At 37.7% G+C, this 16,205-nt stretch overlaps 1 protein-coding gene and 1 pseudogene across 2 annotated transcripts; both read left to right on the forward strand.

Moving 5' to 3' along the window:
- The first annotated feature begins 261 nt into the window (after nucleotides 1-261).
- LOC145223900 (uncharacterized) lies at nucleotides 262-2,535 on the forward strand (annotated as a pseudogene).
- LOC145223899 (sulfotransferase 1C4-like) lies at nucleotides 2,323-12,552 on the forward strand. Of its 2 annotated transcripts, XM_080090311.1 has the most exons (8): nucleotides 2,323-2,416; nucleotides 4,909-5,193; nucleotides 6,508-6,621; nucleotides 7,099-7,196; nucleotides 7,396-7,516; nucleotides 7,918-8,033; nucleotides 8,405-8,567; nucleotides 12,100-12,552. In XM_080090311.1, the coding sequence occupies exons 1-8, from the start codon at nucleotides 2,323-2,325 to the stop codon at nucleotides 12,216-12,218; spliced, it is 1,110 nt and encodes a 369-aa protein (XP_079946437.1). In that variant the 3' UTR covers nucleotides 12,219-12,552. The 2 variants fall into 2 exon arrangements, with proteins under 2 accessions (XP_079946437.1, XP_079946438.1); XM_080090312.1 differs by lacking the exon at nucleotides 4,909-5,193.
- The last annotated feature ends 3,653 nt before the right edge of the window (nucleotides 12,553-16,205 follow it).

Consider the following 16,205-nt stretch of genomic DNA (forward strand, 5'->3'; position numbering starts at 1 on the left):
ATTAGGGAAATTCCCAAATTAAATACTGAACCTATTTTCATTACATATCAGAATCAGGGCTGCCAATGAGAATTTCAACAAAACCCAAGACTCACAGCAAAATAATCCAAGAATTTAAATGAAAACCCAAGAATGCAAAATGTGGTTAGAAATGCAATTAATTAGGAAATTTACTCGTTTCATTGACAAATATTTGACAATTTACAGTCCGGAAATGCAACTTCTTTTGGTAGGAAATGGTCAATGTAAGTGTATGGACCTTGGACTTTTAATTCAAAATACATCGGAATTTGGACTTTTAATTTTAAAACTTGCATATAATTGTTGTGACGTAGCCATTGGCCCGGTCAAACCCGTTCATAACTCGCCCTTTTTCTACACAAAAGCTTGACCGGCTATTAAACCTGTTTAAACCTGTTTTTCTTATGACTGAACCGGTCAATTACTGCTTAAGGCTATCGTTTCATCGTCCCCTACGTGTTAACGTGAAGCAACGTTTTAAACTGCTTCCAGCCATGTTACACTTGACACTTCTATAAGCGATTTAAAGAATAATTACGTTTTTACGACTAGCTGGCATAACAACTATATGACCTGAAAGCTATATAATCTGCATCATTTTTGACTTAAATTCGGTGACTAGAGTACGCATTGGAATTGATATCTCACAGTTGATTCGTGGCGCGGTGACTTTTGTGTTGCGTGTTTAGCCGCAAGAGGCGCTTTCGTGGCTTGCCTTATTGAAATATAATGTGGGAACGTTAATTTAGTTTTGCGTCTTTTTAGGTTTAGTTAAGCAGCATTAGTTTGTTTATACAAGGAGTCAGATATACGGCAGTGTTGTTAATTGTCTACCCACTGGGTCAGTACAAATTTGTTGAGCCCGACGTGATGAAATTGATTGTCGCGCATTTAACCTTCTGATTAAATCGCTGTTAATAACGCCTAAATTAATGATGCAGAGAACTGCTAGCCTTGTTCCCGTTTCTGTAAGCGCTGCGACGCATTGTTATAGTACGCCTGTCCAGTCTGCATGGACTTCACCAACGGTATTGTATTACTCTGAGACTGAGCTACCCTCAAATTATTCTGTCAAGTTTTCAGATAGAGACCAGGCAGCATCGTCGTTTTTGCCACGTAGCCAGGCACCGTGTGATGCACAGTATTTTACACCTCGCTATCAAATTAATTCTGCGCCTGTTGGGATTGGTGAACTTAATTTACCTCCCCTGTGGACAGATACCGTAAAATTTTGGTTTACAACGGTGGAAAACATTTTTCAAAACCACCGAATAACGTCCGACGCTGAGAAATTCTGTTTAATTGTCTCTGTGTTGAACCAGGCACAAGCGCAAAAGGTCAGCCACGTCATAATAGGTGCTGTTGGTGGTTGTCTTTCGTATGACGATCTAAAACAGGCTCTGATAAAGGCTTTTGGCGTTAACCCTGTTGCTAAGGTAAATGGGTCGCTTCCCGATGTTACGTTGGAAAGTAAGCGCCCTAGTGTCTCTGTTGATAATTTGGTTCCTCAGGGCGATAACCAAGATCTAGAACCGGTTGCCGAAAAGTTGTTAAACCACTCGTTTTTGGCGCCTGATTACGGTTTGTCCATTGATGCATTGGCTGAAAACGCGTATGAAATCGCATCGTTTAGCGAACCAACGAACTTTCAATCATTTAAGGTGGCTGAAAAGGACACAATTGTCGCCGGCAATAAAAGTGTCATTGTCGACGCGTACCGATTCCAACAACTCGTCAGACGAAAGGCCGGATTGTTTAGATACGCGGGCGATCTGAGAATCGGATAGCAGATAAGTATAATTATTGATTGACTATTGTTTACGGACGAATTTGATTACCTTACTACGACATTGCCTACTCCCCTTACTTTTAATCTCTACCTTGCGATTGCTAATCTTAAAATGCAGCAACTGTACATGTCATATTATAATTTTTACTGGGAAATGTCACGCTTATGTTTGATACGGTCTAATAATAATCTACTTGTCTACTTAGTTAGAAATCCTCGTCTCTCTCGTGCGTGGTTGCGGTAATTGGGGCCGCATGCGCCTAAGGCAGCAATTATTTCATTTTTACTACTTCTCACTACATGTCTGACCCAATAGTCTGTAAGTCCTTGCACCTTAGGGATTGACTGCTTCTCGCTATAGACAAATAAGCGAAAGTTGGTCATTAGGACATAGAAAGTTTGCAGACCGTTATCATTCATAGATAAGCATGTTCTTGTTTGGTTTATTACTAATACTCTTACATGGCAGTTTGTTTGCTCTAAATAGTTAGCGTCGCAAAGTTGCAGATTTAATGTTTTGTTTTTATGAGTGTAGTTTTACAGAAAGATCAATGCTACATGAGGTTCAGACGACTTCTACCGATACTGACGACGACTTGTCAAGCAGTAAGTACATTATCGTCTTTATATGCCAAATCACAACGGCCTTGCTCACGCCAATACAGCTATAAGCATTCTAAGAACCTCGTAAATTGGCCATTCTAATGACTACCTTGAAACAAAAACGATCATAACATTCGTTCTAAGTACCTAGTAGGTTGACCCTGTATAAAAATAATTTTAGATTTGACATGACTATATGTGAAACCAAAACGATAAATCTGACATTGTGTTTAATCAATTAAACGTGCCAAGGAAAAATGCAGGAGAATGCTACAGTAATAAAGCGGAAAGATGTAAAAGCAAATGCAAATGGCCTTGACATAGCGCCGCCGAAGCGCAAGCGTTCCTCGAACGCCAAGCCAATGGTTCATATTGAACCTTATAATTCAATGAGCACCGCTCAAAGCAGCATTGCTGCACAGTCGCTAGGCCAAATGCCGCCTAAAAAGCAATTGCAACTCAAACGAGATTGATTGCCTAAAAATCCTTACCTTGCCTCGACGGCAGCGCGAAAATATAATAATCTGTCATAGATTGGCCTGTCGATCGAAATGGCGAGAGTAATACCTCAAAAAGCGACTCAACTCACAACCGCAGATTGCAAAAGCACTGCAAAACCCTTACAAGTGGGAGGCTGCAAAGCCAAATTTCACATGTAAAATCAAGTCGCCAGCATAGCTACGCGTCAAACCGTAAAAAAGCTTAAGCGTCAAATCAGAAACAATAAACGGACAACAAACTAATTCGGAAAACATCATCCAGGAGAATCTCTTCCGGAAAACATTTCACGGGACGGAGAATGATGTATCGGACCTTGGACTTTTAATTCAAAATACATCGGAATTTGGACTTTTAATTTTAAAACTTGCATGTAATTGTTGTGACGTAGCCATTGGCCCGGTCAAACCCGTTCATAACTCGCCCTTTTTCTACACAAAAGCTTGACCGGCTATTAAACCTGTTTTTCTTATGACTGAACCGGTAAATTACTTTTTTCACCAAAGTTTTGTTTCCCACATTTACTATGCACGGCAAATATGGAATGTGATAAATTTGAAAACATTTCACAATATAACCACTCGGGAAAGACAAAAACTAATTAAGCAAACGTAATTATCAAAGTAGAACCAAAAATGGGGCGGCAGGCGCTAAGCCTTATATAGCCTACTAATCAAACAAATATTACAATGTATTTCAGAAATTTAAATAAACCTAATCAAGTACTGTAGGAGTGCCGTGTTCCAACCAAAGCAGATATCAAAAAACTTTTCATAGATATATCCTATGCCACGAAATCTGACTAATGTAAAAATACAGCACAAGGATCAGTATCAGTTTGTCATTGCTCCAAGAACAGAAACCGAATCACGCAGCACACAGGCACATTACCGGTACGTCTTTCTAAACCTGGGGTTAGGAAAACCCTAAAGAGCTCTACGCAGGTCTGCCAAGTAATTTTATTGCAAGCCCATCACGAAATGTACCATACGCCACTTCATTTGGACAAAAGGTCCCATAGTTAAATTAAAAATATTATATACCTATTCTAGATGTGTGGTGATATTCCGCTTAAGTGTGTTTATCGGGTTTTCGTGACTTAAATAGAAACAAAACAGGATAGGAAAGTTGATGTTGAATTGAGAATGAATTTAGCCACCAAACGTTACGTAACCACGAATTTGACGATCAGTTTCGCAGCAAAATGGCTGAATGTCACGTTGACTTTGATTGCAAATAACAACAAAAACCATGAACACGTTCCATATGAGATGATTCGGTTTCGACCCGAACCATGTAGAGCGGGTTCGTTGCATCACTAGGTGCAACCTAAGAACATAACTTTGCTCGAGCTTGCCAAAACAGGAAATAAGTTTTAATACGAGGTACAAGCATGACAATAGTTTTCTCTGCAAAACATGCTGACATATCACAAGGCATTTAAACTGTACATACCGTTGTCCGCAGCATAGCCTACATAATCTTTTTACGTAGTCTCATGTAAATGGCACAACGCGTTTCGTAAACAAGGGGTCGACAACCGTTTTTGCACTATGGGCCGTTTTGAAACTGAAATATTATCACTGGTCGCCCTTGTAGGCAATGCACATTTATTGCAGTTCATATAAATTGTATCTTTGAACTTGACAGCACGGCCGTATGCAAGAACTGCTACAGAAATGTTTCAAAGCATTCACTGCCCAGTAACTAACTGTTCACGGACCAGCCCCGGTACGCGACCCAGTGGTTCCCTTTCATATACGTTTTACTTCGGGTGCTTGCAGTTAGTTTCACACGTTTTGAGCTTTTCAACGCGTTTCATGATTGCCCATCGATGCTCTACTTTTCGGTTTATCGCCAACACATAGCCTGCGGGTACATACCAGTTTTTCCGGCCCAATCATAAATCCACTGTCAGAAAAATGGTTTTATTCGCTGTATGAAGTTGATCTAATGTTTTAAGATCCTAAACAAATTGGCTTGTTGTACTTTCGCAGACAATTACAAAAGGTATTCGACTGCTGAAATGGATCTCGAAAAAATTAAGGGAATATGGCGTAAATACGTTATGGAAGTTGCACCACTTTTGCCAGAAGATAGCAGTGAAATACTGGAAAGATGTTATGAAGGTTTGGTGGAAGTAGGCTCTCCACCTAAAACTCCCTCTGTATGGAAAGACTACATTCTATTCCCGGCTTTCGAAGCTGAAACTGCAGAATATTCCTACGACAACTTTATACCGAAAGACGGGGATGTATTGGTGGCGTCGTACCCAAAGACAGGTTAGATTTTACAACCAGGGGTCAGATATCCAGATCCAGAGTGGTAATCGGGCTTGAACTTCGAGCCCGAAAGTAAAGGCCCGAAGCTCTGACCAGAATCGTTTTAGAGAAGCCTGTTTAGGCCAGAAAGTTTGATTGACAGGTCTGTAATGTGGACAAAATAGACAGTCGCTTAACATGAGGTTTTAGACCTTGTGGCATTAGGTTCAGCAACAAGCTACTTAGGTATTTTTTTGCAATTACGAACACAGAACATGAAGTCAGGGCCAAATCAAATAAAAACAAACTAAGCGCCGACTTACAACTCTGCAAGGGCTTCTTTTTTTAGGCCACAAAACAATAAAGTCATTTAGGACGACAAATTCAGTCCTTCACTACGAAATAGTTTCTCTTTTTATGGCCCACCAAGTACTTACCAAACCCTAATGTGGCCCTCCATTTATCCGGTCTTGGACCAACCCGCACCGGAACAATCACCAAACCGAAACTACTGGCGTAAAATAGTAGAAGGACAAAATCGGTTGGTCACTACTAAACGCTCTGCAGCTCAGAGTCAGGCTGGGCTTTTCGGGACAGGTTCGGGTTTGGGTTTCTTTAAGAAAACAGGCCTAACTTTTACAATCTGTGTCAGTATTTATTGAGTTACTTAACTAGCTAGTTGCTGAACCTGTTCTAATGCCAAACAGGCCTAAAACGCCTTGTTCAGGATCAATTGTCTATTGTGTTTGTTGTCTTCGTCTTTCCGTGTGCTTCCACATATAGGCCGGTTAATCCAACAATCTTCTCAAAAACAATCCTGGTTCAAACTCCAATTTCACACCCATTTACAATTCTTCTTTAGCTACACCTAAACTATTGTTTATTTTATAAATAAATGTAATTACAAGTAATACTAACAAGCCAAACGGTGTGTACCAGACCACAGATGAAACAAACGGTTTGGAAAACTCGAATGTCAAGTGACAGTTGACATGGCAACTAGTTATACTGCATTGATTTTGCAAATCTGTTTGAACTATATCTGACTTGTATGAACTTATCAGGCATGGAAAAACAGCAAGTCAATTTGAAGTAATCTTGTAGTCCATTAGTCACAAATTCATTTGTATGACATAATTTCCATAGCTGACATACTTATCTGGCTGGTAAAAACATTTAAAACGTGATCCAAGATGTCATAAGACTGTTGAAAACAAAGACATTATTTGTTTTCAACATTTTTATATGGCATCTGACATCTAGATAGTAAATAAAAAAAACTAAAGTGATATTAGTCATTCTAAAAATGAAATAATGTTTGGTATTATATTGCAGGTACAACATGGACTTCTGAGATCATACGCCAACTCCTGTACCACAATGATCCAGAATTAATAAAAAAATCAAGAGGTTTCAACCAATTTTACAACTACCTGGAGTATGGACCAGGTGTGAGAAAAGTATTTGCTTGACTAAAATTGCAGCAAAGTTAAAATCACTTACACTTTGTCTTCTAATTTACATCCTCTATACTAGTTGTGAGGACTTAATAAGTCTGGTTTTGAAATCCATTTTTTAAATTTAACAATAGTTTTCAACAATTTCGGACAGACAATAAATGTAGACTGCAAAAACTTTTGCACCGTGACAACTTGAAGCAAATTTGGCTGCAAAAATTAAAAAAAAACTGCTGGGTCATCCAAGGCAATCAACTTTTGATAACTAACTAACTAACTAACTAACTAGCATGTGTTAATTTCAATAAGTTTGAAGCACCCTTTCTTGATCAGTTACTTGGAACAAACCGGTGTTAGAGAAAAACAAAACAATGAAAGGACCCATAATAACTTAAAGTCACACTTGTCAAGAAATATAATTAAAAAAAATCAACCATAAATTACATACCTTTTTGTTCATTTTTTCCAGTTTGCAAGTATGAAGCAGTGAAGGCTGCCAAACTGGACAGGAAATGTTTTGGAACTCATCTGCCAAGTAACCTTGTCAACCTGAAGCGATTCAAAAAAGTTTGTTACCTTTAAAACGTAATTTTGTAAAATAGATCATAAAAACATGAACTTGTTGACAAGAAAAATTCTATAGTTACAAAACCCACTCACAAAAGTACATCACCTTTTCTATTTAGGTCATATCTGTTAGTGACAAAAGTGAATGAAACAATTACCTGGCATAACTTTAACTCATCACTGTGCTTTTTCAATGTAGATAATCTATCTTATCTGTAATCCCAAAGATCAACTTGTCTCCTGGTTTAACTTTGTCAAAACCCATCCTTATGATTTTTTCCCTAAAGATGAAAGAGCATTTTATGATCTACTTATTGCTGGTAAGTAATCAACTGCAAAATTTAAATTCTGGCAATTGTTATTTTATAATTTCACCAAAAAATTCTTCAATGAGATTGAATTTGCACAATCTGTTTCAAAACAAAAATATAAAATAGGCCAAATGTTGTAGTACAAGTCCTAAATTAATTTGTTTAAATATAATTCTCATGACTAACATAGCCATACAACAAAAAAAGGTAAGTGGCATAATTTTTCAGAATGGGTGAAAAATTATTTGCAGGACTTTACACTATCACACAAATCTGTCTGATAAAGATTGGAGTGTTTTTACCACCAAACATGAAAAAATTGCAAATATTATGCAATTTGTAAATATCAAATAAAAACGTGGTGTGAATAAAACCATAGTAAGTTCCAATTAAGAACAAAAATTTGGCAGGTAAACAAGGTTTTTTTGGAAAACCTGGTGAAGGATATTTGGAACATGTGAAAGATTGGTATCAACATAAAAATGATGAGAATGTCATGTTTCTTGTGTTCGAAGACATAAAACAGGTAAAAGGTAGTGACAGAAACTGTAAAATCTATTTGATTATGTATTAGACAGAACCACTTGATCATCTGTAGGTTCAGATTGTCATTGAGGTGTTTGTGATATTTAAACAATAAAAGTAAACTACTTACAAAAAAATGAAGTCTTATATGAGTGTAAAAATTCTGCTCATCTAATGTTTAATTTTCTTTGGGCCAAGCAACATCTGGTTTTTAGATTACTGTTTATTATTTCTAATGCAGAAAAATGCAGTTAATCACATAAACACCTACACAAGCTTATTGTGCAATTAATTAATATAATTCGGTATGGGAACTAAGTTTTATTTTTACTTTATGTTCACAACATTTTTATATCTACACCCTCTGTTTAGAATCATGCAGAAAAAATAAAGGAGCTTGCAGCATTTATCAATGTCAAGGTTGCTGATAAGGAAATTAGTGAAATAGTACACAATACTTCATTCAACAGCATGAAAAAAGATGCTGAGAATCGAGAGGTGGAAAAAGATGAAGGAATGATTATGTTCCGAAAAGGTGACATTAACAGCAATCAGACAAGCCATTCCATTTGTGAAAAGCATGACCTATCTTTTATCATTTAATAAAAATGTCTAAAGGATATGCTTTCACAAATGTATTAGCGCGTTTATTTCTTTTGAGATTTTTAAACGGTGCATTGTGTGCCATAAAAAAGCTGAATTATTAATTTGTGAATGCAAATACAACAATAATCCAATTGTGCATGTGCACTTAATCATAGGTTTCTCTTGAAGGCTTGAAATACATAACTCTGTAGTCACTACAAATTAAAAGAAGGTATACCACCGTCCTTAACCCCCCAAGCTCCTGGGCTTGTCAGGACCGGAGTCCTGGAAACTCCACGCACGTGTCTTGCACTTCGGTTCGTTTGTTTATTACTTCTGAAAGGCACAAGAAGGAACAGGGACAGAAAGAGAGGCAAGAGAAAAGATCGAAATGAACGAGTGCGGTCTTATACATACCCCGGAAAAAGGCGTTAAATCGTACACATGTGCTCTTGCGATTGGCTCTTGCACAAATTCCCACATAAAACATCGTCCAATCACAGCACGAGACAAAACATACGGCAAAAGCTTGCAAACACCAGATCACAAAGTTGCCTCTGCATCCTAATTAACTGCGACAGGAAATATTACAAAGTCCGAACACGATTTGTCAATACAGTGGGATTTGGTTGCTATACATTTTAACTTCCTCGCAGCCTTTGAGCTAGCGAGTCAAAACCGAGCTATTTTGGTAAACAAATATTGCAAAGTTTGCACAAATTATGTCGCAACCGCTACAAAATACCCCCCGCCATTTTTTTGAGCAATGAGCAATATATGGTCATTGCGGGATTGGGCATGAAAGTGGCACACAAGAAAATACATATCATACACAACGGAAAACAGTATGCAATTGAAAATTTGTTGATTTCTTGAAGTTTCTGTATCAACACAACGATACATAAGTAACATCACAAATACAGTAATGTCTGCATTAGGCATTAAAACGTTTAAACTTATACATTCAAGAACAAACAACATTCGCTTTTACACCACACTAATTATCGAATTTGATTATCGCATTTCGAGCGTAACGTTTTGTTCCTGGAGATTGATTGTCTCCAGTCTTCAGACACCTCAATCACTGAAATTATGTGTCTGTCAGTATGGTGAATTTGAATGTCCTTTGCTCTTGATCACAATAGCGGTTGAAAGTCACGTCGCTTCTGAAACAACAAAATAACAAGCAGTATACCGAAATAACAATGACATTTATTTCACACATAAGTTTTAATGTGTAACAATAGAACATAGTAATTACGGTAGAGCAGCGCATTTATTGCCTGAGAATCGAATTCAGTATTATGTGTTACAATTGGGCAGGCAATAAACTTGGCAATTGAAGCGGTAGTCTTGGCTGACTAAACTCGACAAACTTGTACAAAAATTGAATACGTTTGATAAAGCAGAACACGAAATCAAGTTGTGATTTAATGTAGGTATGCCCCCAAGCTAGCCGATGTTCAGACTAAACCTTAAAATTGAGATGGTACTCAGGAGTATATTGATGTAAGTAATCATTCGCATAGCATTCATTCCTCGTGGGAAAGTAATAAAAAGAATACGTACATGTATCAAGTCATGCTCAGAAACTACGAGCTTCGATAATCATTCGTTCATTGTAAAGACCGCCCACTTGGCGTAGTATTGTAATAATAAGAAAGTAATCACCGCCCACTTGGCGTAGTAATGTAATAATAATAAAAGTAATAACACCGCCCCATTGGCGTAACATGCATGAATAAGAAATAATAAAACAACGCCTATTTGGCATATTTGTAAAGATATTTGGGCGACAGATATAATTTCTGTAAAATTTCGTAGTATAATGATATAAGATTTTTTTTTAAATGTTTATTTTTATTTCCTGGGCGCAAAAAAAATGTCAATATGGTATACAGTTTCCCAGGAAAATCACGTCTCGTTAGATTGTTCCCTTCATTTGTATGCGCACTTCTGTTACGGTCGTAGGGTGATCATTCCTATCGGTTGTACACAGAGTGGACGCATGACGTACTATTCGAAGGGATCTAAAAAGTCGCAATTCGTGCTCAACGTTGCCTACGTGTTGGCACATGGCATTGCGACCCGTGTGATATTATCGAATGCAAAGGGTAAGTAAAGTGTGCACCTCTGGCTGGCATAATGCCAGAGTTGGTAAGCATTCGCGAATTTCTGTCGCCAATATTTATATTTTCTTCATTTATATTTAATTTGTGATAGGCAACAAATAAGACAAAAAAGTACACTCCTGTGGTTTGGCTAGGGGACAGCACCTATTCGATTTGGTTCTTTTTATGGTTAGATTATGCGTTTCTTAAAGTCAGGCGCATGAGGTCTACAAAGACCGGTACAAAATTCTTTGTGCGCATATGACGTAACATGAGTTGTAAAAACATTTACTTCTGTTAAACAAAAATGCATTCAAATAACAAATCAGCCAAGAATAGCACTTCAATATTTGCTCACCTCGTTTAAGAAAAGACTCCGTACTGTGGCGAAACTTATCGTACGATGAAAAAGAAACATGATCTGGACGTTGATGACAACACATAAAATACAGATTTCTGCAAAAAGGAAAATGTTTGTAACTTCTCAGCTTAAAGATACAGTTCAGCAATTTCGACGGCAAACTTGTAATTCTTTTGGTCGCTTGTCGCAAACTTTGCTGACATCACTAGAGCTTTTCTCAGGTTATCATTCGTTAAACAGTAAATTTTTGTAAGTTCTCCTCACTCGGGGCACCAAATTTTTGTAGTCACTACAAATTAAAAGAAGGTATACCACCGTCCTTAACCTCCCAAGCTCCTGGGCTTGTCAGGACCGGAGTCCTGGAAACTCCACGCACGTGTCTTGCACTTCGGTTCGTTTGTTTATTACTTCTGAAAGGCACAAGAAGGAACAGGGACAGAAAGAGAGGCAAGAGAAAAGATCGAAATGAACGAGTGCGGTCTTATACATACCCCGGAAAAAGGCGTTAAATCGTACACATGTGCTCTTGCGATTGGCTCTTGCACAAATTCCCACATAAAACATCGTCCAATCACAGCACGAGACAAAACATACGGCAAAAGCTTGCAAACACCAGATCACAAAGTTGCCTCTGCATCCTAATTAACTGCGACAGGAAATATTACAAAGTCCGAACACGATTTGTCAATACAGTGGGATTTGGTTGCTATACATTTTAACTTCCTCGCAGCCTTTGAGCTAGCGAGTCAAAACCGAGCTATTTTGGTAAACAAATATTGCAAAGTTTGCACAAATTATGTCGCAACCGCTACAACTCTTATGCATATATCTGATTTACTTGTATGCAATTAGCCAGATTTATCAGCAATACAGATCACCTTTGGCTTTAAAAAAGAAATGACACCGAGCAAAGAAGATTTTAGGGCCATACTGTTGTATCATACACTAGTATTGGTAGCGTACACACCTATTGAATGTTCTCAAGTGCAATACTTAAAAATGAATTACAGGGGAAATCGGAGATTGGAAAAACCACCTGACAGTCGCACAATCTGAAGAAATCGACAGAAAAGTAGAAGAAATTCTGGGTGACACTAACATCAATTTTACCTACAAATGGTGCTCATAATTCCTAACTCTTTTGCATCTTAACTTCACTTTGTGTCTGTGATTTGAGCTGATGTGCATAAAAAATAAATATATTTTCAACAATTTCCATTTTTTCATGATTCTGCAATTTGCTGCAAGTTACTATTAAGAAAATTTACTAGTTTTAAAGTGCTGCTCAATTTTATGACTTATTTTTAGACTATACATTAAGTTAAAATTTTGTTGAAAAAGCTGACTTCACTGCAGGTTTGAAATACATTTGAAATAACCTGACACCTGTCAAAAAGATTGCTCAATTAAGCCTTAATTGTCTTTATTTTGCTAAACTTTTTAATGATTTTCAAGTGCTGCAGAGGAGAATTCGAAATGCAAGAGGAAAAACTTCTGCATTTTAAAACAGACACTTTAACTTTAATATACGACGACAGGCAGATGGTGGAGCTAAAGAGACTAAAATTATTATTTTGGAGTCCACGCAGTGGTGGGATTCAGCCTGTTCGCACCGATCCTATAGAACCGTCTCGCCAAATTTATGAGATCAGCGAACCGGTTAGCATTACTGGTTACTGTCAATGGACTTTTTGAAACAGAACCGGCTGACAAAACATTTGAATCCCACCACTGGATCTACGTGGTTTTCGAGTCTCGCAGTATCAGTATCCAATACGTCACTTTTCTGTATATTTGTCCCTGTGGAAAAATGGAGCTTTGTCCATTATCACACAGAACCACAAACAGCACATTAAGTTGCTAGTTAACATAGAGCAAGCAAAATCCTACGACTGTTTTTCTTACTGCAAGTAAAGTTATGAATTGGATTTTTGTGAATAATATCTTTTTAGAACGATAATTTTTTTCAAATGGATATTCGCTGATCAATTTAGGGATTTTTTGGTTTAGTAACCTACCCCTAAACATTTTACTTGAATTTTTTTTCCATTTTATACTCGAATGATACCACACTTCGAGCATTGAACAAATATTTGAAATTCCGCCTAAAATTGTTTGATATGATTAATTATTATCGATGTATCTTTTGGTTCCACTTCGTTAACTCCATAAATATTCTTAGTTGGAAATGTTTTGTGTTTAAACCATATGAAGTCAACAGCTACTCTTAGAGAACGGCGTTTTCACATGAGCGTGATTCGTGATACAAAACGGTGTCGCATTTTACAATCACGTTGCCTCATTTGCATACAAGTTTTGCCGCTTGGCCGAGCCAAAGAGCAGTTTGCAAAGTTTGCGAATTTACCGTTTGAGCAGGTGCTCGATCCATGCGAATCAAACCATGTTAAGAATATTTTTCTAACACAACGCGGTTGGCAGAGAAGCATTTTACTTTATCTGCTGACAGTGCACACTGTTTCAACATGTAAGTTTTCATTAGTGCAGCTGGTGACAAGACATTGGCCAAAACAGGGTGCAATGTCTGCAGCTATCTTACTCTGTTATTGCCCAGCGATATCATACTTATCACAGAGTTTGTTTTTTTGTAAATGCGAATGACCACAAGGCAACCTCGAACCTTTATTTTTCAATAGTTTAATTCTCCCATCTTTCTCATTTCGAATCCTTAACCTTCCTGCGGATTGTTGTGTGTAGTTGTAGAACTTATAACCTTTGTTTGACTGTAACGTACGATCCAATGGACCTGCAAAATTGACGTCACCAATAAAGTTAAGATGCCCAACTTCCCCCGAATTTATTTACAATTCTACATCGTGTTAATTTCAAAATTTCCTGCATCTTGTATGAATGACGTTATCGTTGGTCGATATGAACTCTACAGGGTAAATATGTAAAAGTATAAACCAAACGTTGTCAGTCAGTGGGTCGACTTTCTGTTGGACACCGCCGAATCTGTGTGGCTCATTTGGAACGCCACCCTGATGTAAGTCGGATGTTTTAGGTTTTCAATCCAAATTTCTACTTGTTGTCTTGTTGTTAATTAGTTCTTAACCTGTGGATAATTACACCAAAATGGGTAGTTTGACATTTTGCAGGGTAACTACATCTTAATGAGAAAAATAACGGCCCAAATAGACTAATAAGAGACATGCTATAGTCTATCTAGGCCGTTGTTTTTTTCTCTTTGAACTTATGAACAGATCTGTGTATAATGTTCTAACTACATTATCGTATTTTAGTTAAAGTTGTGCCATCTGAGTTAAAACTCCGCGCGTGTTTTCGGGTTTGGGCCGAGTTCGAGTTTGATTTGGGCCTGACTTTACACTCGGGGTCAGTTGTGTCGTATTTTTACTATTTCGACGGAAGAGGCAATTGTGGTTTTACTTTATAAATCGTGTTCAGCTTAGCTTTCAGATCAATGTAAAGTTATTAGCTATTGCTCCGAATGAGAAATCAACGTTAAGTTTTCATACCACGCTCTCTTTAGACTCATGTTGTTGTTTTGGTGAATTTGAGTTATTGGATTACCTTGCAGCACGCAGGGAAACTCCGTCTATTAATGCATCGGGTCTATGTCGATTAATAGAGATGACGCGTTTCCGTGGCTTGGATTAATTAGGGTTGTTTACAGTGAAAAGTTTTTTAAGGAAGTTAACCTAAGGTGGCCAGGTTTCAGGCTTGTTGTATGACAAGTAGGTTTCTCTACTAGAATTTTCTGATGCGCTTATTTTATAACCACATCTTTAATTTACTCCAACCCTGTTGTCACACCCAGTCGCGTTGCCCTTCGCGCCCCTCGCTTCTCCAACGAGATCCCTAACTTCTCTGCCACGTGTTCTCTGTAAATGTAGTCTTAAGGATGCGGCAGCTGCGTCTTTTAATATTGTCTCCCATTTATCTTACATATTCTTACAATGGCGTATATTTAACCGCGAAGATTTTGCAACCGTTCCCGATTCTGTGGCACTAGTGTAGTGTTTCTGCACAGTTATGTACCATTTTTATTTTTTGATGTTTCACAGCTAAAAAATTTGCTCTCACAACACTACGCATGTAAATCTGATTCGATAATAATGTTGTTGGCTCCAAAATGGTAAATTTAAATTTGTGCACTGTTTTAAAATGCACTTTGGTTCCATCATATGGTTTGACGTAGCCTATCAATTTTCTCCATAAATAACTAAGCGTTTGAAGTACTAAGATGTGTTTAAAGTACTAAACGACGAATGCAAACTCGCCATATTATTGTTTCTCTATTATACCACACTTGGTTTAGGTGGAAGAAATGCACAATGTCAATAAAACACTAAGAAAATTTAATGCATAGAGGTTATTTATTTAAAAAGCTGAAAAACAGCACTGCTCTAGACAAATAGAACAAAGTTTTTGGCAGGTACATGTATGTTAGTGGTATGAGAGCGCTATAGATTTTTCGTAATGCGCGTTAGTTGTTTCATGTCTGTTGTGTTTCGGGTTGTGACTGGTAGATATCACAATTTGTCTTATGGAACGAAAACTGCTAGAAAGCAACACAAAACCAGGGTTTAAACTTACAAGTCAAACGTTGGTGCTTACACCAGTTTCGTGAAATAATGTGGCATGATTTAGCCTGAAAACTCACCAAGGAGTGCCGCTGTGTTTTCTAGCGACGGAAACTCTTAGCTTACTTTCTGTGATGACGTAACGTGGTGTCGGGTTGCCTTAATTAGCTTAACTTCCTTTATAAACCTAATTGAATGTGTTTGGCGTTTTGCTGGGGGTTTTCCAAACCATGGTGGTTAACTGTCATAGACATGAAACTTTTCTTGCTTTCATGGCATTGCTTTTTCACCAAAGCCAACTTTATTGAATAAAACTTAGGAGGGCGGCAGTTTGCATGTATTCCAGGTTCCAAATACAACTCAATGATTGGTCATCTCTATGATTGTTGTGTTTAAATGCGATATTTCTGTTTGATTAACATTTACCACAAATTGTGGACACTTAGGCTTGCCACACGTCCTATCTTATACAAGTCTCGCCTTTTCATGTAGCACTCCAGAATACGAATATAGGAATACAATCACCATAGTTGGCTGCAACGGGGGTTGTTAGG

Source organism: Phallusia mammillata, chromosome 4, assembly GCF_965637545.1.
Source record: "Phallusia mammillata chromosome 4, kaPhaMamm4.hap1.1, whole genome shotgun sequence".
NCBI classification, from domain to species: domain Eukaryota; kingdom Metazoa; phylum Chordata; class Ascidiacea; order Phlebobranchia; family Ascidiidae; genus Phallusia; species Phallusia mammillata.

What these genes read in the sequence shown, in the direction of transcription:
- LOC145223899 (XM_080090311.1), top strand. Translation starts at nt 2,323, where the DNA reads ATGTTTTGTTTTTATGAGTGTAGTTTTACAGAAAGATCAATGCTACAT. An exon ending in TGACGACGACTTGTCAAGCA is followed by an intron (nt 2,417 to 4,908) that starts GTAAGTACATTA and finishes GTACTTTCGCAG; the next exon opens with ACAATTACAAAAGGTATTCG. An exon ending in ACCTGAAGCGATTCAAAAAA is followed by an intron (nt 7,197 to 7,395) that starts GTTTGTTACCTT and finishes TTTTCAATGTAG; the next exon opens with ATAATCTATCTTATCTGTAA.